Here is a 22,434-nt window from a genome sequence, read left to right as displayed (position 1 = left end):
CAAACCACAAATGCAGAAACATTACAGCAGTTAAAAGGAGTCTTCCCAGTCCCAGGCAATCCATGGCAGCGACTCCTTCCTCACTGGGAGTCCAGCCACAGTAGCTGGAAATCAAAAGCCCCTTGGCCTTGTCCACTTCCCACCTAAGAAGTGAGGCCAACACTCACCCCAGTGCTGAGCCAACAAGCCTTCCCCACACTCCCCTTCCAGAATCTGCCTTCCGAGTCAGACACAGCAGCCGACAGTGCTTATCACTCACTGTAGTCACCAGATTGGTTACCGCATTATTTTGACCATTTCCAATAGTCACATCTACCCTCCCAAAAGGCAAAGCAAAAGAATGCGGCACACACTTCAGAAAGAATTCCCAAACATTCCCAAACTCTGTGGGGCTGTGGCAGCATCACAGGATTAAGCAATCATTTATTAGAAATGTGGCTTCTTTAGAACAGCAGTAGCACTTCGCAAATGGAAACTTTTATATTCACAATGTACTAACATTATTCACCTGTTATTTCACCGGCTGGCTGCTAGCACAGGGTTAGTACTATCATCAATTTAGCAGTGCCCAAAACAAAAGATTTCACTCGTTCCTTTCATAGTTTCTCCCCGGGCCATAACAGGGCTACAGCGCAATCATACGTGTCTACCCAGTACACCTGCACTCTGCTATGCACTTTACACGTTTTTTATCCTCATCACCATGGACAAGGTGGTCATTTTCAAAAGAAAAGTAAACAGGGGCTCAGAGAAGCTAAGCCACTTGCCCAAGACATACAGATAGTAAATTCTGGAGCCTGAGTCTTCATCCAGGGTGCCTCCTTCTTCTTCTTCTTCTTTTTTTTTTTTTTTTAATGAGACAAAGTCTTGGGCTGGAGTGCAATGGCAGGATCTGGGCTCACTGCAACCTCCGCCTCCTTCAAGCAATTTTCCTGCCTCAGCCTCTCCCGACTAGCTGGGATTACAGGCACCTGTAGTCCCAAGCGATTTTCCTGCCTCAGCCTCCCCCGACTAGCTGGGATTACAGGCACCTGCCACCCAGCTAATTTTTGTATTTTTAGTAGAGACTGGGTTTCACCATGTTGGCCAGGCTGGTCTCAAACTCCTGACCTCAGGTGACCCACCTGTCTCAGCCTCCCACAGGGTGCCTCCTTCTAAAGCCAACCTTCTTCCCTTCATTCCATACTGTCCCTAGAAAATACCACTCCTGCCCCCTCCTAGAAAGTCTCCTTCTTGAGTGAGGAACCCCCTCCCCCTCAATTCCTGGGCTGTATTTCACTATCTTTAGCATCTCTTGGACTTTGAGCTAGCTGTTTCAACTTCCTAGTGAGTCTGTCCCAGTAGATGCCCCCTGCTCTAAATAGCACCCTCTGCGATCCGCAAACATTACAAGGACATCAAAACAAAGCTATCAGCTGGGTTCCTAGCTTTAGCAGCCAGTCTAAACTCTTTTGTTTCTCAGACAGCTTATTGACTAGGTGATGAGGTCAGAAGTTTTCTTTTCTCCTTGGCTCTTCAAGAAGCACCTGCAAAGTCAGGGCAGGTAGAAAAAGTCCACTCATTTAAGATTTCAGATGAACATCATTTTTCTGAGCATCAATTGCTTACCAGCCAACAACTTGTAGGGGTGGGAGAGGACCAAGGGAGAAAAAGATGGGAACTTAAAAAGCAAAGATAACCTCCGCCCTTTCCCATCTTGTATTAATGTGGGCATAGGCAACCCACTTGATGAAATGTTCTCAGAGACTCTGCATGTCCACATGAAGGAGGAGAAAAGTAGGTGAGGGCAGGAAGCTGATCAACCGTATGATAAATGCAGCTGTTGTATGTGACAAGCTACCTGTTTTCTTTCATCAGGCTCTTTCACACTTCTCCACCCCATCTAAAAGAGGGTCCTGGCTCCCCACCTGTCCCCTCCTTCATAACACACCACCCCTCACCCTGACCCCAACAGTTTATCTTTGCCTATTGGAAAAACTGGCATTTATCAAGTAATCTACTCCTCATAGGTTGTTAAACAGACCACAGGGGTTATCAGTGGGGCTGATATAGGAAGATAAACAGCAACCTCTTATGCAAATAGCACTAAGAATGTGGGACTGGCCACAGGACAAAAGCAGAATTTAGGAGAACATGAATCTTAACACTTTTCTTCAGTTGCCACCCTAGAAACCCACAGGAACCTGGAGAAGGTTCTCTTGGGTGGGATTTCCCCTCCCTTTCTTGCAGGGAGGGGCAGATGTGTCAGGAGGTGCAGCCTGCTTTGCAAGGCAAGGTGGCGGCTTCACGTCTGATGAGGCAACTCCTTTCTGTGGCCACAACCTTCTCCTCTGCGCAACAGCTGTTTCATTTTTTCTGAGATTTCGGACCCACTGGAACGTGCTTAGTTCAGGCTGAGGAGGTGTCGGACTAATTGAGAGAAAGAGAAGGTGTTCTCCCAGGTGAGAGTCGGGGGTCAGAGGGCAGTAGGAAAAAAAATGCATAGAAAACCAGGAGTTCTGGGTTCCAAGATGCAACCCCCATGACCAGGAGATGCTCTTCAGATCTGCCTTTGCTGGGAAAGAGGCAGGAGGTGGCCTGGGGTCCAGGTGGCATCTTTTCAAACCCTTCTCATTATTTTAAGGGCAAACTCACATCAAGAACCAAGAGGAGAGTGGCTCCAAGTGACAAAAGAATTACACTTAGAGGAACAGAGCAAGCGGCTTCTCACACCAGGCTGCAGGCTGGGGAGGGGGAAAATGGGAGCAGAATGACAGAATCCAGAGCTGGCCAGAATGAAAGACTGAATGGAATAGGCTAATTTACACAGGAAGTAAGCACTTACCAGACCCTTCATCTCAACACACAAAACCCTCGGCCATATCTGGAAGCAATTACATCCAGTTAACATGATCTGCTTGCCACTAAAATTAACTGCAAACAGAAATATTTTTCACTTTTGCAACAGGGGATGCCAAGGTTTGGCCTATTCTCCCCCCCCCCCCCCCCCCACCAGCCGTTGAATCTGGCTGCTGGGGAATATTTAGCAGCTACTCAGCTCAAAAAAACAAAAACTACTCTTGTAGCTGTCAGGACACAGAAAGTAAAATAGTGGATAATTATGAAGGGGGGAAAGGCGCGGGAGAGGTGGCAATGAAAACCATTGTGCTAGAAAGTGAGGAAAGGGGCCAGGCACATGGGCCCTATATAGGTCTGCATCCCTGACAAGTCCAGTCTGGTTTTCCACACTGAACTTCAAGGAAAGAAAAATGTTTTTAGAGTCACTCGATTTAGCAGCCGCTTCACATTGTTTTTAGGTACCATCTTTATCCCTTCTGCCAAGGGGGCGGGGGTGGGGGTGGGGGGGATGCAGGGAGGTAGACTCACAAATGTTAGCGGATCCTTAATTTAGCAGATCATTTAGGGGACAACTGTCACGATTTAACTTTTGCATTGAACATTTCCAATCCCTACTCTACAAACGCCTTCGAAGCAGCTTTCACCGGCTCTAAGCGGGGCAAGAGCTGCTTTTAATTTGAGACGTACACAGTTTTTCCACGTAAAGTGAAGAGAAGCCCACAAGGAGGTGAGAACTTGCCTCCGTGAGCGTGCGTGCCCAGAAATGAGCCAGTGGCCCTTTCTCCAAAACTCCAGATCCAGCCGCCCGACTCGCTGGCCACTCTAGTCCTTTGGCTTTGCAATCAGCCCCGCAATCAGATAAGAACTTATTTTTATTTTTCCTTGAACTGCTGTCAACGATGCCATAAATGCCAGAGACAGATGGACAGATTTCTTTTAAAGTTCCTGAGGAGGCGTCATCTCCAAACCCTTCCCCCAGCGGCCCCTCTTTTCTGGGCCAGATTCCGGCATGCTTTCCCCGAAAGTGCAGTTCACTCCTTTGTCACCAGGGGCCTTTAAAACGGCAGCGGCAGCAACAGCAGCAAAAGTAATGCATCCATTTGCCAGACAACTCACAAACATTTTTTCTCAAGAAGAGGCAGGCAGAAAAGTTCCCCTCAAGAATGAGGTCAGACACTGCTGTTCTCTGCAAAAATCACACTTAGAAACATTACTCATGGGAGAAACAAAAGAAAACGAACAACTTAAGTAGCCTTTCTTTAGGACTTTGGGCTATGATGGGGGGAAAACTTTTGGTCTTGATCTGTTAAAGAGCAAAAAAGCACTATGCCATTCTTTTTAATTTTTAAAAACTTAGGCCAGGCGCAGTGGCTCACGCCTATAATCCCAGCACTTTAGGAGGCTGAGACAGGCAGATCACCTGAGGTCAGGAGTTCAAGACCAGCCTGGCCAACATGGCGAAACCCCATCTCTACTATATATATATATATATATATATATATATATATATACAAAAATTAGCCAGGTGTGGTGGTGCACCCCTGTGGTCCCAGGTACTTGGGAGGCTGAGGCACGAGAATCACTTGGACCCAGGAGGCGGAAGTTGCAGTGAGCTGAGATCGCGCCACTGCACTCAAGCCTGGGCAACAAAGTAGGACTCTGTCTCAAGAAAAAAAGAAAAAAAAAACCCTTAATTTTACAATGGAAAAAATACTGAAGTATACACATCCTTTCAAGTATACAACCTGAGGCCACACCACTGGCCGGACGCTGGGCCATGTATTCTCTATACGTCACCTACTTAACAACACTGCTCTACCACCAGTATGAATCAGAAGTTATTAACTTCATCTCACAGATGAGGAAGTGAGTGGTGAGGAATCTTGCCACGGTCACACAGCCTCTAAGAGACAGAAGATTAATTCGAACCCAGGTTCAATTCCAGACACAATGCTCTCCAGCTTCTTACCACTTTGCAGCCAACAATCGCAGGAAATTTAGATGCTGCAAGAATGCAAGAAAAAGAAAAAAGAAAAGGAATCCTCCCATGAAATCCACCCGCTCCCAGCAACAGCCCCTGCTAGCACGTGGGGGTCTCTCCTTCCCCTTGACCACCCCACACACACACGTACCTAGGCACATACGCTCACAACACGGCTCTGTCACTGCACAGCCGTCCAGGCATGGAAACGGTTAAGTCGCCCTCACTGCATAAATCAAAAGTTCAAGGCTGCAACATACCACAATGATTCCCTCCTTACATATGACAAGAACCAGAGAGGGGCTGAAATCCCAAGCATCCTGCACAGGGTCTCCCCGGCCCGCACAGGTTATGCCGCCAGGGTCAGGGCCGCGGACCTTTAGCGGCAACATTCATTTCCTGAACAGGACAAGTTCTCCTGACCATAAAGCTAATAGGAACTTCCTCGCACGGCGAGCTCCGGCTGACAGGGCTACTTGTCACTGGCCACGCAGGAGGAGAGCACTGGTTCCCATTAGTGGGTTATGATGCCAGGTGCTACTAATAAGGTACATCGGCAAGAAACAAGAGCCTGCTAAGTTGTCTCTCCAACTCTGGAAGTAATCAGGCCTGGGCTTCGGTGTTGGGGAGGGACGTTCCTTAAAGAGATGGGTTGGGGGAGCTGAGGGTTTTGCCATAGTAGACCCCAGCAGCACCTAACCTGCTGAACAGCTTAAATAAATTTCCAACAATCCCTCCACATTTCCCCCAGCTACCATAAAAAGCTCCCCCAAATTAACACTAATAATGGTTGCCCCAGCACTGTGGGCCCGATGGATCACCCTAAGGGCCATTATGGTCAGCCACATCTGCTTCTCACTATGGCAAGGAGAGCCGTGCCAACAGGCCTAATGGCATTAAGATCACAACGCTGAGCTAATCCACTTAGAGCACAACGCCGGGTGAGGGTGGCAGGGGTCTCAGCGGCTCCCTTGTCAGGCTGGGGTCATGAGAGAAGCGGGAAGTAGGGAGGTGGCCTCACACTCTGTGTGCTTTAGGTTACAAGTGATCTCATTAACATACTTTAAAAACCACATTGAGAGGTAGGGGCTAACCTCGCTTCACAGAAGAGGATACTGCTGCTTCACAGAGGTGAAGTCATTTGCCCAAATTCACCATGGAGCACTAGTATTCAAACCCAAGTCCACCATCAGACGTCAGTCTTTCTGCCCCTGCAGTGCCACCCCATCTCCCACTAAGACGATGGTTTGATGGCACATTTGACTTGTTCTCAGCAAGCCTGGTGGTGGTGGTTTATGTGCGTGTATATGTCTTTTCTTCTTATTTCTGGGGGAACCGAATGGCCCTAAAGAGGAAAGAACTCTAAAAACCACTTCAAATGGCCCAGAATGTCCCCCCTTCATCAAAATGTCTGTGACAGTCTTCTAACAACTTTCTCAGTAACACCCCAGTGTCTCAGGAAGTCCTTTCTCTTACCTAACTTGGACCCTTTCTACTGCAATGCTGAACACAATCTGTTCACACCGAAGAAAATCAGGTCCCGAGGACACAGTTGAAAGTGAGCTAGGAATTTAGAATGAAGGTTTTTCTAAGTATTTAGCCGAAGTTTCCATGCTGACAATAAAGTCCCGGATCCCCTCCTTGCAGCTGCAGAGATAAGCCTCACGTAGGCAAAACCCAACCATCGTTTTTCCAGACTGCACCAGCATAATAAGGACACCGGGGCTTTTAAGGGGAAACAGTAGAAAGGGGAATTTCTGATTATGCTGGCATGAAATTAACAGCATGGGATTTTTATTTTTGTAAATGGGTTTCTTTTTTCTCTCTTTTTCTGTTTTTCAAGTCAGCATAAAAGGCCTCTATCACTAGAAGCTGATCTCTCTGTGTTGGTAAGAGATGACGTAGTAGTCCTTGGATCCATGCGGCCTGGGCCCCCAAAGAGCTGAACCCTCTGCAGTAACCTTCCTCCTCGCAAGAAGCCACCAGAGGAACTGAGGAGGCCAGAGCTGGTGAAGCCATGAGCCCCCTAGTCACCCAGCTGCAGAGAGCATGGAGCCAGAAGACCTGAACACAAATCCTGGTACAACTCTTTTTTTTTTTTTTTTTTTTTGAGACAGTCTCACTCCTTTGCCCAGGCTGGAGTGTAGTGGCATGATCTCGGCTCACTGCAAGCTCTGCCTCCCGGGTTCACGCCATTCTCCTGCCTCAGCCTCCCGAGTAGCTGGGACTACAGGCACCCCCCCCACCACGCCCGGCTAATTTTTTGTATTTTTAGTAGAGACGGGGTTTCACTGTGTTAGCCAGGATGGTCTCGATCTCCTGACCTCGTGATCCGCCCGCCTCGGCCTCCCAAAGTGCTGGGATTACAGGCGTGAGCCACTGCGCCCGGCCTGTACAACTCTTTACTAGAGAAAAGTCCACTGACCTCTTGGGCTTCTCTCGGCCCATCTGAGAATGTGAAACTGATACCCACCTTACAGGACAGCTAGAGGGCTTACAGAGATGCTGGCTGTGAGTGCACTTTGCACAGAATCTGACATGTAGCAAGCACTCAAAACAATGTCTGCTGAGTCCACATTTTAGAAGCATCCTGCGCTGACAGGCAGGAAAGGGAAGGAGCTCTGGAACCCCCAACACCCACAAGCCCAGCCCCAGGACCCCCATCAGTAAGGTGGTATCTGTGCTCTTCATCTCTCTCATAAGCACAGTGATGTGCACGCCTGGCCACGTGCACAGGCAACAGGACACCGCATCAGTGAGCCTCCCCGGCATTTGGACCCGATGGCAGTGGAGCGCTGCCCGGCTAAATTTAAACGAGAACTGGAATGACTCACCGGGCCTCAGGTCAATGGGACAAAGAGTACCCTGGCCACCACAGTACAAGAGATCAGCTTCTGGGGAAGACGCAGAAGCAATGTCTCAGCCCCAAACATGAGGTGCCCGAGGCAGCAGTTTTACAGCACTATACGGATCGACGCCTATGCGGAAGAACGGTCTCAGGGAGAAAGCAGGATCTGGACCAACATGAACACATTTTTCACCCTGCATGGCTAGCATGACCTACTTCACACAATGACAAGAAAAATACCCTAGCAAACACTTATGGAGCACTTACTTTGTGCCACCGTTCCTCACACAGGATAAATATTTTCTGATGAATCCTTATAACAACCCAATGAAGTAGGTACTACTATTATTTCTGTTTCACAAATGAGCAAACAGGCACAGAGAAGTTAAGTAACACAACCACTGTCACAGTTAGTAAGTAGCAAAATCAGAAGTCTGACCTGGACAGTCAAAGTGCTCATTTCCTATCTGTAAAACGTGGGGGTGGGGAAGAGTTGTAGCAAATTTCTTACTACTTAAATAACTGCCAGAGAGTAAGAGCTTTCACCCCACACACCCAGCCAAAACAGAATAGAAAATCTTTAGTTATGGAAAATTCAGAAACCCTCCAATGGACAAACTGAGGCACACCTGTATTCATTTAGTAAGACTCTAAGTCATATATACTTGGGCTTTCAGCAGGGCTTGCTTTAAATTAATAAAAAAAAATTAAAGTGATTGGAAAAGTTTCTCTCCTGAATTAGCAAGAAATCAAAGAGCTGTGAATAGAATTTGATTTTAACAGTTTAGGATAATCACTATTTTAAAGATTCATAATAGTTTTCCTAGAACGAGCAGGAGGAAAACGTGTTGCTAAACTATAGCTTTCTCCCTCCCAGCAATTAGCGGCTCCATCCAATAGTGACGGCAAATTAAAATGGGACTTCTCACTGAGATGAAAGAGTGGGCAACTTTCCTCCATTGAAAATAAAATAAAGGAAATCATCTTCAAAAGTTCCAAGAGTTCAGTCTAGATCCCAGATGGCTCAGTAACCCTAAGCAGGTTAAAGTATTTAAAAAAAAAAAAGTCACAACACACAGAATCAAATCAAACTGACCCCCTACTTAGCTGGCTGAACTGCCAATCCAGATTCCAAAACAGCAAAATTCAATTAACCAAAAGGACTTCATGAAGATATAAGTGGGTACACAAAGAATAAAAGAATTTTTTAAAGAGTGCAACAATCCAGAAAGAGCTCACTGAAGTGCCTAGTTTTAAAAATGAAGAAGTTAAGGCTCACGATGAAAAAAACGATGTCAATGGTGACAGAGCTGAAAAACGCAGAGCTGGGTCTAGACCTGGCCTCACCACTACAAAGCCTTCTGCCATCTTCCTATCTTCACAACCAACAACCTCTCTCCAAAAGACCAGATTTCCAGGAGGCCAGGAGATTATAAACTTGTCATTCATCACCCCTAAAAAGGATACTTCCTGGAAATGGAAATGGATTCAAAAAGGATTTTGGCAAATCTGTGAATGACAAGGCAGCCATAAATAGCTACTAAGAGAAGCTGGTATACACCTGACCTTTAGGATTGACGTCAAGGAAGATGGCTGTAGCCTCCAATGGTGGTATCTTAGGCATGGCGATGGCAACCAAAGACTAGGTCAGATGGATTTGACCCAGAAGAGCAATGCTCATGTTCTTATATGGCCTGGTGCAGAGCGCCCAGGACTGTGAATTAGAAGGCAAGCTGAGTGCCTGGTTCTACCCATTTATAGCTGTGTGACCATGGGAAGTCACTTACTTGCTCCAAATCTCATTTCCTCATTTGTCAATAGAGAATGATAATCGTTCATAATCCCTTATCCAAAACCTTCAGGTGCTTCAACGACCAAAACTGTTCAGACTTTAGAAAGGTACTCTGACACCAATCGTGTTTAACAGCCCCAGCAGAGTCTAGGGCAGCACTCTGTAATCAAACACATTAATATTTTTGCAGCAAAACATATGAATATTCAAACTAAGCAGGATAAATATAGCCTCACATCAGTTCAGATCAGGTTTTGCCACTCAATGAGTTTACTGCAAACTTTTTAGTTTTCAGAGCTTTTCAGACTTCATTACCACAGATATGGGATTATGGACCTGTACCCCCTCAAGGAAGGCTGTGAGGGCAAGAGAGATAAAGTCATTAGAGGTGCTTTGCAAAGAAGAAAATGCTGCAACCGATAAAAGGTATTATTAATATTATTGCTGTTGCTATCATTATTCTACAGCATACCCTTTTCCAAACAGAATTTAGTTTGACATCAGAGGTTCTGGACGGGATGATGAAAGAAAACCAAGAGTCTCAGGAAACCTCAAAAATCCCAAAAGTAGCCTAAACCAAGGTCAACACCTGTTGGCCTTCTACATGATCAACCACTAAAAACAGAGCAGCTGACCATCTGAGAGAGACCAAGGCCAAGGGCCAGGCAGAACTCTGATATCTTAGCCACAAAGCTCATGCACCGTACAGCTGGCTCCACAAAGCCTCTGGGAAGGGCTGTACACACGGATCCAGAAAGCTGGCTCAGACATTCCCTGTGGTTCCTGAGAATCCCTTCAAGAACCAGGCAAGAGGCCGGGCGTGGTGGCTCACGCCTGTAATCCCAGCACTTTGGGAGGCCGAGGCAGGTGGATCACGAGTTCAGGAGATCGAGACCATACTGGCTAACACGGTGAAACCCCGTCTCTACTAAAAATACAAAAAATTAGCCGGGCGTGGTGGCGGGTGCCTGTAGTCCCAGCTACTCGGGAGGCTGAGGCAGGAGAATGGCGTGAACCTGGGAGGCAGAGCTTGCAGTGAGCTGAGATTGCGCCACTGCACTCCAGCCTGGGAGACAGAGTGAGACTCCATCTCCAAAAAAAAAAAAGGAGCCAGGCAAGAGTTGCGACGGTGTCTGTGCAGGACATCCACTGCAGGTGACCTAAGTGCTTGTCTGTATAAGATCCAGAAACCAGACCCCATTGTGCCTCTGCAGCACTAAATTCAGAAACACATAAAGACCAAGCTGTATGAGCCATGGGAGACTAGGGACTATAAATGAGGACTGTGTTCACACTTAAGTCAACTATACTGTTCCCTGCAATCTTATCGCATATGTACGTAACTCTGAGAATGATCAGGTGCACCTGGCCTGGATGAGCTGGTTCCTAGACCATTTCCAGAGAAGCCTACATGCAGAACTGCTCCAGCGTTTTGGAATAAGAAAGGGAGGGCCCAGTGTTCCAGAATCCTGAGATGATCTTCCCCTCCCTCAGGCATTATCCTCTGTAATGTGGATGCACTGGTGAAGATTTGGGGGCCCAAAGCTTGCTCCTTCATCTGCCTGCAGAATACTGCTTATCTATCAGATCTTCCCACTGTTCTGACTTCCTTCTGGTTCGTTTAGGTAAGTCAGTCCCATTGGATTTACCTGTGTGGTGCCTTTGTCTGGTCTTCCCACCCATCCATGACTACACTTGACACTGCATCCCTTTTGCAGCATGTCATTCCTGCAGTGGACGGCTTGTACATCTTGCTGTCCGCTGCAGGAAATGGGATCTACAACTCCACAAAGTTTGATTCTCACTATCTGTTGAGCCAACAGCTTACCCTTCACTCCACACCAGCTTGGGATCAAATCATGGGGAAACTTACCGATGACATTCCATAATAAACTCCCTGCCTTCCTGCCTCACTTACCAGCAATCCGCCTTCATTTCCTCTCCATTCCCTTCTGCCCCCCACCCCAAGAAGAAATGCAAGAAGGATTGCTGGGTATCTAGTCTTTACCAACACTCAGGCCTATTGACTTAAAAATAAAATAAAATAAACCCTGTAGCCTGTTATTTTATCACTGATATATTTCCAGTGAATGCCACGGCTTCCTGGCCTCAAAATCTCCCCTTCTGATTTTTTTTTTTTTTTTTTTTTGTCTTGGCTTTTTGTTTGTACTGGTTACAGGGCTGTTGTTTTTTTTTTTTTTCCATCATAGCATTTCTCAGACCGCTGATGGGTTGGGGGGAGACAGAGAACAGTAGAAAAAAGGGAATGGCACATTAATCCTGGAGTTTTGAGGGTGAAGGGGAGAAAAAAAGCCTTCTACAAAGTACATCTATAGCTGGGACCCGAGGGGCTGTTGATCTGAGTGAGGGCTGAGCACACGCAGGATTATTTTCTCCCCTTTCTGATTTCTTTAGACCCCCAAGCTTCCCATCAAAGGCACTGCCCCTGGCTCTAACTTCTTGGGCTGCAGCTGCTGACTTTCCACCCTCAGTCAAAAGCACATTCTCGGCCCAGCAGGGTGGCACACACCTGTAATCCCAGCACTATGGGAGGCCGAGGCAGGTGGATCACTTAAGGCCAGGAGTTCCAGGCCAGCCTGACCAACATGGTGAAACCCCATCTCTACTAAAAATACAAAAATTAGTCGGGCATGGTGGTACACATCTGTAGTCCCAGCTGCTCAGGAGGCTGAGGCAGGAGAATCACTTGAACCCGGGAAGTAGAGGTTGCAGTGAGCCAAGATCATGCCACTGCACTCCAGCCTGGGCGACAGAGTAAGACTCTGCCTCAACAACAACAACAACAACAAAAGCACATTCTTCCTGTCAGCAGCCCACATGTGACACGGAGGATTCCAGGGCCAGTGTCTTGCTGTCATATGCTCACAAGGACAGGGACATTCTCTGCACCACCTCACAGTCAACACAACCCCCATGGAGGGTAGCACTGTGGACACTACACACTAGAACTCAGAGCCAATGAGGACCATGCAGAGATGAGGCCTAAACAACACAAGGGACAGATGGTCAGTTCTTCACCGCTGCGGTGACTATGTGCCCATCACAGCTCTAGTGATTTCTGGATCTTACTTCATTAATTCAGCACCAACCCTGTTGACCATCTCCATTTTAAGAAGTGAGTGAAGGCCGGGCGGGGTGGCTCACAGCTGTAATCCCAGCACTTTGGGAGGCCGAGGTGGGTGGATCGCAAGGTCAAGAGATCGAGACCATTCTGGCCAACATGGTGAAACCCTGTCTCTACTAAAAATACAAAAAATTAGCTGGGCGGGGTGACAGGCGCCTGTAGTCCCAGCTACTCAGGAGGCTGAGGCAGGAGAATCGCTTGAAGCCGGGAGGTGGAGACTGCAGTGAGCTGAGATCACGCCATTGCACTCCAGCCCGGTGACAGAGCGAGACTCCATCTCAAAAAAAAAAAAAAAAAAAAAAAAAAAAGTTGTGAGTGAAAGAAGGCCCAGAAAGGTTAAATAAGTATCACAGGCTCTCACCACTAAATATGGCCAATTCCAATACCCAGGCTCTTTCGAATATAACATGGCCAACTCTCCCTCTCTCCCCAGAGGAATGAGGGTCTTGCTGAAGGGGAACTTGGAACTCTCAAGAGAGTGGTATCTTTTGTGGCCCTCTCGGGTAAAGAAAAGCAACCAGGAACCAGGACCTGATGAGAGTCAGAAAAACAATTACTTCCCACCATACCCAGTTCTCATAGCACACAGCCGAAATAATTCACATCCGGAAAGATGATACATCTATCTGGTCAACTTTGGGGAGCGGGTTTCCTCTTTAGGAAAGTTTGAGCAAAAACAAACACAACCTCAGTCTATTTCTGAGCAGTACAAGCATCAAGAAGACACACCTTAGTGGCGGTTATTTTTCGCACCCACTGGAAAAAGTCGGCTACGTTTAGCTCTGCCGCACTTTCCACGAGGTAAGCCTCTGAGCTGTCGAGGAGGCAGGGTCAGAGCAGATTCCGGCTAGGGGTGATGAGATCAACTTCCAGATATCCCCACCCCAACCCCTCTCACTCACATCCCCCGTACCTGAACGAGCAACAGGGGAATGGGGGTGAAGGGGGAGGAAGTGGAGAATCCACCCAAGATCAGCAAAACAGCAGACCACAGGGTGTGCAGCAAAATGCTGTCGTCAATGACAACAGAAAGCTGGATTTCTTGACTCCATTCATCTGACCCAGAAACTAGAGGGTAAAATGATGGGCACATGGTTTATGACAGAAGCAAGGAAAAAAAAACAAACTTGCTACTGATCCCCTCCTGTTATTTACTCCACTTCCAATAAAATCTTCAAAACCCTCTGTTCCATAGACATGATCCTCTTCAAATCTAAGTGACTCCAAGAGGCAGCAAAGTACCAGGGGGTAAGGACCTAAATTTGAATCCAGCTCTGCCTCTTACTATCTATGTGACCCTGGAAAAGAGACTTGACATCTGAGCCTTAGTATTGTTCCATGTAAAAGAAGGACATTACCAGCTGGACACGGTGGCTCATACCTGTAATCCAGCACTTTGGGAGGCCGAAGCAGGCCGATCACCTGAGGTCGGGAGTTCGAGACCAGCCTGACCAACACGGTGAAACCCCATCTCTACTAAAAATTCAAAATTAGCCAGGTATGCTGGTGCATGCCTGTAATCTGAGCTACTCGGGAGGCTGAGGCAGGAGAATCACTTTAACCCGGGATGCAGAGGTTGCGGTGAGCAGAGATCACACCATTGCACTCCAGCCTGGGCAAGGAGAGCAAAACTTCCATCCAAAAAAAAAAAAAGAAGGACATTACCTATCTCAAAGGGCTGCTGTAATGAAAATGCAACTCATGGAAAGTGCTTAGTACTGAACCAAACATGTCATAAGAGCTCAATGAATGGTTATTTCATAGAGAAGGAAACGGAAGCCGGAGGGAAGCCAATGCTAGCCTGAAGCGGCATTTAGTTCAGTGTGAGCAGAGATGGGATAAGAATGAGACTTCACAGGCTGCAAGACCAAGACTCTTATACCCATCCTTTCCCCTTGCATTTAAATCAATTCCCCCTAAATGCATGTGCAGGATCAGAGAATGAGAAGGGAGACAGAGCAAGGAGATTAACTTTCACCAGGAATAAGGTTTGGAACCTGCAGCTGCTCTTGTGGCTTAAGCAGCCTCCAGCCCCTCCCATTCTCCCAAGCTGCAGAAAGGGACAGCCTGTCTTCACAGGGACCACTGCATGGGAACCCGAGGACCTGAAACCTAGTAACATGGTCAGATGCAGGGCACAAGAGACCCTCATCCCACTCCTTTTCTCCTTCTCTCCATTTTATCAGTCACTCCAAGCAAAGGAGAACAGACCAAACAGCAGAAAAAACAAACAGGGGCCCAAAAGCAAAAAACAAAGGGAAGGGCCTATTAAGAAGCTGCGCCCATGAGTGTCCCCTGGTGCTTTTTGGAAAGATCCTAGGCCCCCTCACTACACTCTAAAAAATCTGCTCCCCTCCCCCCCAGAACTTTAGAAGAAGTGTTCTGGTTTTTTCACAAATTGCCAAGACAGGGGAGCCAGGCCCCTAACCTGGGAGCAGCCAGGGTGTGAAGGAGGGGTGTGAGGGACTCAAGTCCTACATCAGGTGCGGGGCTGGAGCGGGGCCTACCTGTGCTGCTCCACAGCCTCGTTATCAGGAAGCTCGACCCCACACACGCTGCACTGCTCCCCGATGGTCCGGCTCTCTGACTTCATGCCCACAGCCAGCTCCCCCAGCTTGCTGAACAGCTCCCTCTGGATGAAGCCCTGGGGCAGCAGCCCCCCATAGGTGCTGAAGTCCATGGAGACAGCCAGGGCAGGCTGCACGTGGAGGCCAGAGGTCACGGAAGACGGCATGCTCAATACAGCGTCAGCCTTGTGGTTGGGCAACACGGAGTAGATGCCCAGATGCTTCTCAGGCGGGGGTGCTGGGTGCTCAGGTCGGCCAGTGGCGGCCTGGCCAGCCTCAGCTGGGGGTGGCAGCTGCTCGGCACTCTCCTCTCGCCCATAGTGTAGCTCCCTAGCACTGGTGATGACACTGCTTCGAGTCGGGGTCCCAGGCCCCTCCTTGCCTCTTTCCTCAACCTTGTCCCCCATCCCTCCTGAGATGCTGGACTCGGCTGCCCCAGGGCTGTCCTGGCTGGGCACCTCATCCACCTGCATCATCTCCGTCTTCACCTCAGCCACCCCAGGGTGCCGCCCACCCCCAGCCAGAGTTGGCTCCTCGGGCCCTGCAGGTGGCTGAAGAGTTCCCTGCAGGAGAGACTGTCCTATGGTCATCAAACTGTCCACTGCAGCCTTGGTGGGACTCATGGCTGAAAGACCAAATGAAGTGGAGACTGAAGGGCTCTGGTCCACCATGGGCCCAGGGAGGCTCTGTCCAGCCACACTGGCATACCCACTCTCCTCGCTGGAATGCTTCGAGATGAAGATGTTCTTGAGGTACCGAGCCTTGCGGTCCTCTTCTTCCTCGGCCCCGCCATCGGCCATGGTGGCCTCCGTGTCATTGTCGTCTGAGGCCTGGATGGTCTCCAGGATCTTCAGGCACTGCTCCTCCAGGTACTCGATCTCCAGGATCTCGGCCGCATACAGCAGGTCATCCAGGTCCTCCGCCTTGGCTTGCAGCGTGGCTGTATATGCATACTCCAGAATCTGCTGGAAGGTCTTTGGCGAGAGGAAGTCCAAAGTATAGTGTTGACTATTGCGGTGGAAGAGGATCTCAAACATCTTGCTGGTGCAGGCCAGCACCGTCCGGTGGGCGTGGAACTCCTGGCTGTCCACCATGATGACCACATCGCACAAAGTCCCGGCCAGCCGCATCTGGTTGGCCTTGCACAGTAGCCCCGTGGGGTGGCTAGGGTTCTGCAGCTGGATCATGCCCATTTTTGTCAGATCCATGGTGCTCCCCTCGGCTCAGGCATGAGGCTTTCTTTCCTTCTGGGCTCTGCGTGGCGGGGCTGGGTGGGCTTCCTGGGCCAATAGAGGAGGCTAGGAGAAAGAAGAGGGGAAGAAGCAAAAGAGATGAGAGAACAAAAGACAAATTCATCAGTGTCCCTAAAAGTAAGAATTCAACCACTACAACATGCCCCCTTCTCCCTGTTGCCAAGCCCTTAGCAAGAGGATCTTAGAGATTTTAATTGAAGTAGCTTCCTAGAAATCTACAAATCTGCCTTTCAAGCCCAGGGATGCTGAGAGTAAAAAGAAGTTTCTGCCACAGCAGATGCCTAATTCACTACTCTATGACATCTGTTAGATGAAGTGAAATGAAAATTGTAGTGAAGTCCTATAAGTCCTCAGCTTTCTCTGTGTCTGAGAGTAGGGGCTCCCTAGGCAAGGCCAACATTCATTATGACGAAGTGCACTTACTTAAAATTAGCAAGACTTTAGCCCCTTCCTTGTCAGCTTCACGACAGCCCCCTGGATGTCAAACCTTATCTTTAAAACAGTTTTTTCAAACTCTGCCTCACTACAGGAGCCCCAGAAGCAGAGTCAAACTCATTGGAGGCCAGGAGCCTGTAGCCATGGCCACAGAAATCTATGGACACTGGGCTCTCCTCCGCAAAGGCTATCCTCTCACCATCAGCCTTGGCCTCTGGCCTTCTACTGTTCTCAGGGCTGCAAAGCACTGGCAGACCCAAGCCCTGTCCCCATCCCTAGGTACTAACAGGAACACACACACAACCCACACACTAACTTGGGTCATTTCTACCCACGGAAGCCTCAAAGTTATTGTATGTATAATATAAAATCTGAACTGTGTGTATGTACACCAGCCAGAGACAGACAGAAAGAGTGTGTGGGGCTGGGCGCGGTGGCTCACGCCTCTAATCCCAGCACTTTGGGAGGCCCAGGCAGGCGGATCACCTGAGGTCGGGAGTTCGAGACCAGCCTGACCAACATGGAGAAGCCCCGTCTCTACAAAAAATACAAAATTAGCCAGGCGCGGTGGCACCCGCCTGTAATCCCAGCTATTCAGGAGGCTGAGGCAGGAGAATCACTTGAAACCGGGAGGCGGAGGTTGCCGTGAGCCGAGATTGCGCCACTGCACTCCAGCCTGAGCAACAGGAGCAAAACTCCGTCTCAGAAAAAAAAAAAAAAAAGTGTGTGTGTGTTTACAAACACACACTTACACTTACATAAGGTGTCGTACCTACCCTCCTGCCCACAACTGCCCGGTGGACAGGAGGATCTAAAAAACGAAGAAGGATGGGTCATTAAGGTATGGAGAGAGACCATAGTTAAATATGGTCCCCTACAGCCAGGAGTGCTCATGCTGGGCTGGGTGTGTGAACTCCACGTGTGTCCCACAGGCTCCAAGGAGTCTGCAAGTCCTGTGACCAGGGGCAGCAAGGGATGCTGGACATGGCTCAGAGGCGCTGGAGGTGATATTGGCACCAGCATCTGTGGTGTGAGTTACAACCAGTACGAAGGGAAGACAGGGCTGGGAAACAAAGGCCTCTCCCAGAGCCTGTTCGGGATCAATAAGAGGGCTCCTAGACTCCAAACCTCGCTTAAAGGAATGTTAGAAAGACCGCGCAGGCCCAGGACCCTCCCCGTGTCTGTCTTACAGCGACCAATATTGCAGTGAATGCACTGAGAGCAAGGAACAGCAAGGTCTCTCCCTCACTCTTCGAACACTGCTTGCTTGCCTCCACCCCCAGAAGGAGCTCTATCAGTTCAGGAGCCACCAAGCTCACGCAGAAAGGATTCACAGGACGGCTGGTCAAGACACTTTTGCTGCCTGCCCCGGGGTGGGGACGGAGGCCGTCAAGGGTGGGATGACCATTCAGCCGAGCCGAGCCACCGCGTGCTTTCCCGCAGACATCGGGGTTTCTGAGAACTAGGAGGGAACAGCCAAAAGAATGGAAGCTTGGCGCCCTGAAACAAGCCTTTTGGGTCCTGAGGGAAACCTGGGCGCCCACGGGCAGCCGTCTCCCCCACCCGCCGCTCGGCGCCCGCGATCCGGCTGGCGCTGGCTGCAGCGTCCAGCCGGGCGGCGCGGGGAAGAGCCGGCGATAACCCGCCCGAGCTCCGGGGATCGACCGCGCTCTCACACTCCCCCCAGTTCCCAGCGACCCCCACCGAGACTTGGAGACGACTTCAGCAAACTTGGGGAAGCAACTTTTCCCGAGGAGCTAGACTCCTGAAAGAAGGAGAGCTGAGCTAGGGACGAGGGAAAGCGAAAGAGACGGGGAGGAACGGCGACAGTCCGGGCGGGCTGGACTCCGCGGCGAGAGCGGCAGGGGAGGCGGACCCGCCCCGCGGCGAAGGGGAAGCACAAAAGCCCCGCAGCGAGTTGTGGGAGGAAAGGCGAGAAGGGGTCTGCCCGCCCTCCCTCTCCGACCCAGGGCCGTGACCCCCCGGGAGCGACCGGCTGGGTCCCAGGCCTCTGGCCAGCGGCGCCAGCGGCCGGCGCGCCCGGCCCAAGCACGGTGCGAGCGTCTCGGGGAGGCGGCGAGCGAGTCGGTGCGGAGCGCTCCGTGCGTCCGGGTGGGTCCGCGGGCCGGCGGGACCGTGCGCATTTCAAGCGCGTGCGGGAGTGTTCGAGGCGCTGTGCGAGCTAGCGGCGGGCGCGCCAGGGTGGGAAAGGCATCCCGAACGCATCAGGTGCAGAGACCGGCACCCACCGAGAGCGGCCGGGAGCGCACGGCGAGCTCCGGTGTCACCGCCGGTCCCGCCGAGAGCCGAGGAGGGCCCGCAGAGCTGGAGACCCTCTGGAGCTTCCCTCCCTCCCCTGCAAAAGGGGGGGATCAAGTCCAATCAAGAAAAAGCCCACCACGTTTTTTCAAAGAGAAACAAAACGTAAGCAGTCCCAGTCCTGCTCCCCTCCGCCCCCAGATCTACTCTTCAGCTCCTCCGATTCTAGCTTCCCAGCCGGCCGGCGAATAAACACACAAATAAATAAACCACAACCTTATCTCGCGCCCGCGCACCGGTCCGCATACATAAGAGCACCCACGGGCTCTGTTCCTCCGCCAGCCCCTGGCGGTACAAAGCCTCCGGATCCCCGACCCCTCTGCTTACGCCCTCAGCCCCCGCACACCGCTACGCCCCCCACCTCTCACCCCGACCGTGCCCTGGAGAGGAAGGGCTGGGGAGGCAGCTGCGCCCAGGCTGACAGCCGGGGCTCCCCCTTCTAGCCGACCCCCAACCGGTGGCGGCGACGGCTGCAGCGGCAGGAAGGGAACACGCCAAATAAAAAAGGCACAAGCCCAGCGGCCGAGTGGCCGAAGCGAGCGCGCGCCCCCCAGACCTCTCCAGCCCCGGGGAGCCCCGGCGCGCGGCGCTCGCTGGGCGGTGCGCCTCTTCCCGGCCCCTCACTCACCGCAGCCGAGCCGGGCACTGTGGGGTGGGTGTGCGTGCCTGTCGGGGGGTGTGTGCCTGTGTCGGGGAGGGGTGTTGCTGGGGAACTGTTGCTCTCCGTATCACGGCGGCAGCGACAGCATCGCCCGGCAGTTCGCAGTACCCGCTCTCATCGCCCTCAACTCCTCTCTGCTGCGAGGTTAGCAAATCACCACCGGCTGCTGCGCCTCCGCCGCGTCCCACGTCAACGCCGAGCCCCCTCCCCTGCAAGGCCCCGGCGCCTCTCCATCTTTAGTGCTGGCGGCCGAGCCCGGCTCCCTGCCCACAGCTGCCCCCCTTCCCTCCCCCCTCCCGCGCCGTCCCCGGGCTCAGCCCGCCCACCACCCCGCACTGGCCGAGCCCGCGCGCGCTCCCCGCCCCACCCCTCCTTTCCCCTCCCCTCCCTTCCCCTCCCTTCCCCGCGCTCCGCGCTCCGGGCTTCGCCTGACATCTAGCTGCTGCTGGGGCGCCGGCGGCCGCCTCTCACCGGCCGAGCGGAGAGAAAGGAAGGAGCCAGAGGACAGGAGTGCATGGGGACTCAGAATCCTTAATAGGGGAACTGAGGGTGAAGGGCGCCCAGCAGCCCCCACCTACTCCCAAGATTTTAATTTCCACTGGATACGGGTTTTGTCCCCCGCTCCCCGCACCCCGGTGCTCAAGCATGCAGTTTTGTCTCCTCTTCCAATGTTTGCCCCAATTCAGTGCGTGTCATCTCGCCTTTAACTTTTTTCTCATGGCTCGGGGCTGCATTCCCCCTGACATCTGTTTTAAAAGGCCGCTTTCCTAGCCCAAACCCGGGCCTCTCATCCTCCTGGCTACTGCGCGCCTCCCGGCTTGAGCATCCGTATTTCAATAAGTCTCCCGAGGCAGAGTTCGCGGGCCCTAGCGAACCAGGTGCCAGAAGGTCCGCGGGGATCTATTGTCGAAGCGAGACACCCCTTTTTAGCTGTCGCGATTGCTGGAGGCCAAGGTCGAGTCCTGGGAGAAACTTTTCTCTCTCCCAAACTTGGACAGCCTCTCGGCTCTGCCCGCATCCCACCCCCCCCCCCGCCCCCCAGCAATCTGGGTGGAAACAGTTCCCGAGAACTGCGCCCAGCTCAGTGCACAGTCTTCAGGGGGCAGGGGGAAGCTTGGACAAGCTCTGGGCCCCTCAAAAGTGTGTCCTCCTTCAGCTGGCCGCCCTACTTCAGAGGGTAGAGCAGCCAAAGAAAATGTACTCTTCCTCTGACTGCAGAAAGCTGCCCTCTCCCCTTTTCCCTGGAGCTGAGCGAAGGTAGGGTGCCAGAGGCGGGAAGCGCTCTTCGGGCACGGGCTGTGGATTCTGACCGAAGCCCAGGAGGTTGGGGTGGGAGGTGGGGGTGGCCGAGAGCGCCATCCAGGGGTCTCAGGCCAGTCAGCCCTCGAGGTCACGCGGTTTTAGCAATGCGGAGCTTATGTCACCAAGGCCTGAGTCTGCATGTTCTGTCCGTGACTCGCGGGTGGGCCAAAGCTTTTCCGCAGGACTCACCTAGAATCACACCTCCATGCGTGCCTCTGGCACTGCCCCAGACCCAGTCCCATGAACTGTAGGGTCATGGAAGGTGGCAGAAATCTGTATCTGTTCACTGAAGGCCAGGCGGTAGAGTTTACACATCGGAACTGATCCGGGTTCACAAGAGCCGCTCATGAGGCAGCCCCAAAGACGGGTCATTCCATCCCAGCAAGAGCCACTCCTGACTCTTAAGAGCAGGGAAAGCTCAGCCCAGCAGGAGTCTGCGGAGAGAGCTGGGCAGGGGAACACACTTGAGTGAAGGAAGGGCTCCTCTGATAGCGCGGGATACAACCACATCAAACCCAGGGCAAGCAGAGGGGAAGCCCAGTCCCTGGGTATTCATTTCATTAACAATAAAGAGCAATCCCATTTAGAAACTACCTATTTTCCTAACTAAGGTCTATACACCCTGTTAGAGGAAAGGGATTTAAAGAAAGTTAGGAAAGAACTGGTCTGCAAGGAGAGTAAGAGTGGAGGGATGTAAGGAGAGGAGAAAAGACCCTCCTGGTGCCTCACCAGGGAAACAGAAGAAAGAATCATTACACTTGTTGAGCTTCTGCCTAGATAGTGCCTGCTGGAGGTTTCCGCTTTGCTGTCCACATCCACCTACCAGCCTCTCCTCAGTGCAGTAGCAGGAGAAGCACACAATTAACCCCTGATCCTAATCTCCTATTAATCCTCAAATCAGAGAAAGAGAGAATCTCTGGAAACAATGGGAGAGAAAGCACAATCCTCTATGGCCCTGGCCTCCCCACCCCCGTGCCATATTCACTCTATGTGAAAATCTCCCTTGCTTCATAAACTCTGCCCATTAAAAAGCCCAGCCCTTGTTAGTAAGTGTTAAAGAGAGATTAATGCCTGAATTTAAGAGGTGGAGAAGGTAACAAAAAGGAAGAAGGCAGGCGAGGCTGTGGGCTGAATGCCAGCATTGGGCTCCAAGCATTTCCACTTAGCGCTGAAGGCTGGCTGCACAGCAGTTTGATAAGGTTTATTGGGCCCAGATAAAGCAGCAGCAGCTCCCCCACCAAAACTGGCACCATTTATAGCCAGAGCTATGTCCTTGGGTCCTGGGAAGGCTGA

The 22,434-nt window shown here is 51.2% G+C and overlaps 1 protein-coding gene across 7 annotated transcripts in view; it reads right to left on the bottom strand.

The window, feature by feature from the left end:
- Positions 1-20,148, bottom strand: part of ZBTB16 (zinc finger and BTB domain containing 16) — a 195,644-nt gene extending 175,496 nt beyond the window's left edge. For 2 of the 7 annotated variants that reach the window (XR_008538149.2, XM_016922021.4), the window contains exons 1-2: positions 19,807-20,112; positions 15,112-16,469 (exon numbers count right to left, since the gene is read on the bottom strand). Coding sequence is in view for 6 of the 7 variants with exons in the window: in XM_016922021.4 (XP_016777510.1) it covers positions 15,112-16,379 (1,268 nt within the window). In the remaining variant the exon portion in view is untranslated. Of the gene's footprint in view, positions 1-15,111; positions 16,470-19,108; positions 19,362-19,394; positions 19,470-19,546 lie in introns of those variants that run through there. The other 5 variants (XM_016922016.4, XM_016922020.4, XM_016922018.4 and 2 more) reach the window with 5 other exon arrangements.
- Positions 20,149-22,434: the final 2,286 nt, after the last annotated feature.

This window comes from Pan troglodytes, chromosome 9, assembly GCF_028858775.2.
Source record: "Pan troglodytes isolate AG18354 chromosome 9, NHGRI_mPanTro3-v2.0_pri, whole genome shotgun sequence".
Taxonomy (NCBI): Eukaryota; Metazoa; Chordata; class Mammalia; order Primates; family Hominidae; genus Pan; species Pan troglodytes.
The sequence above is the reverse complement of the archived record's forward strand: the minus strand, read 5'-3'. Positions and strand labels throughout refer to the sequence as shown.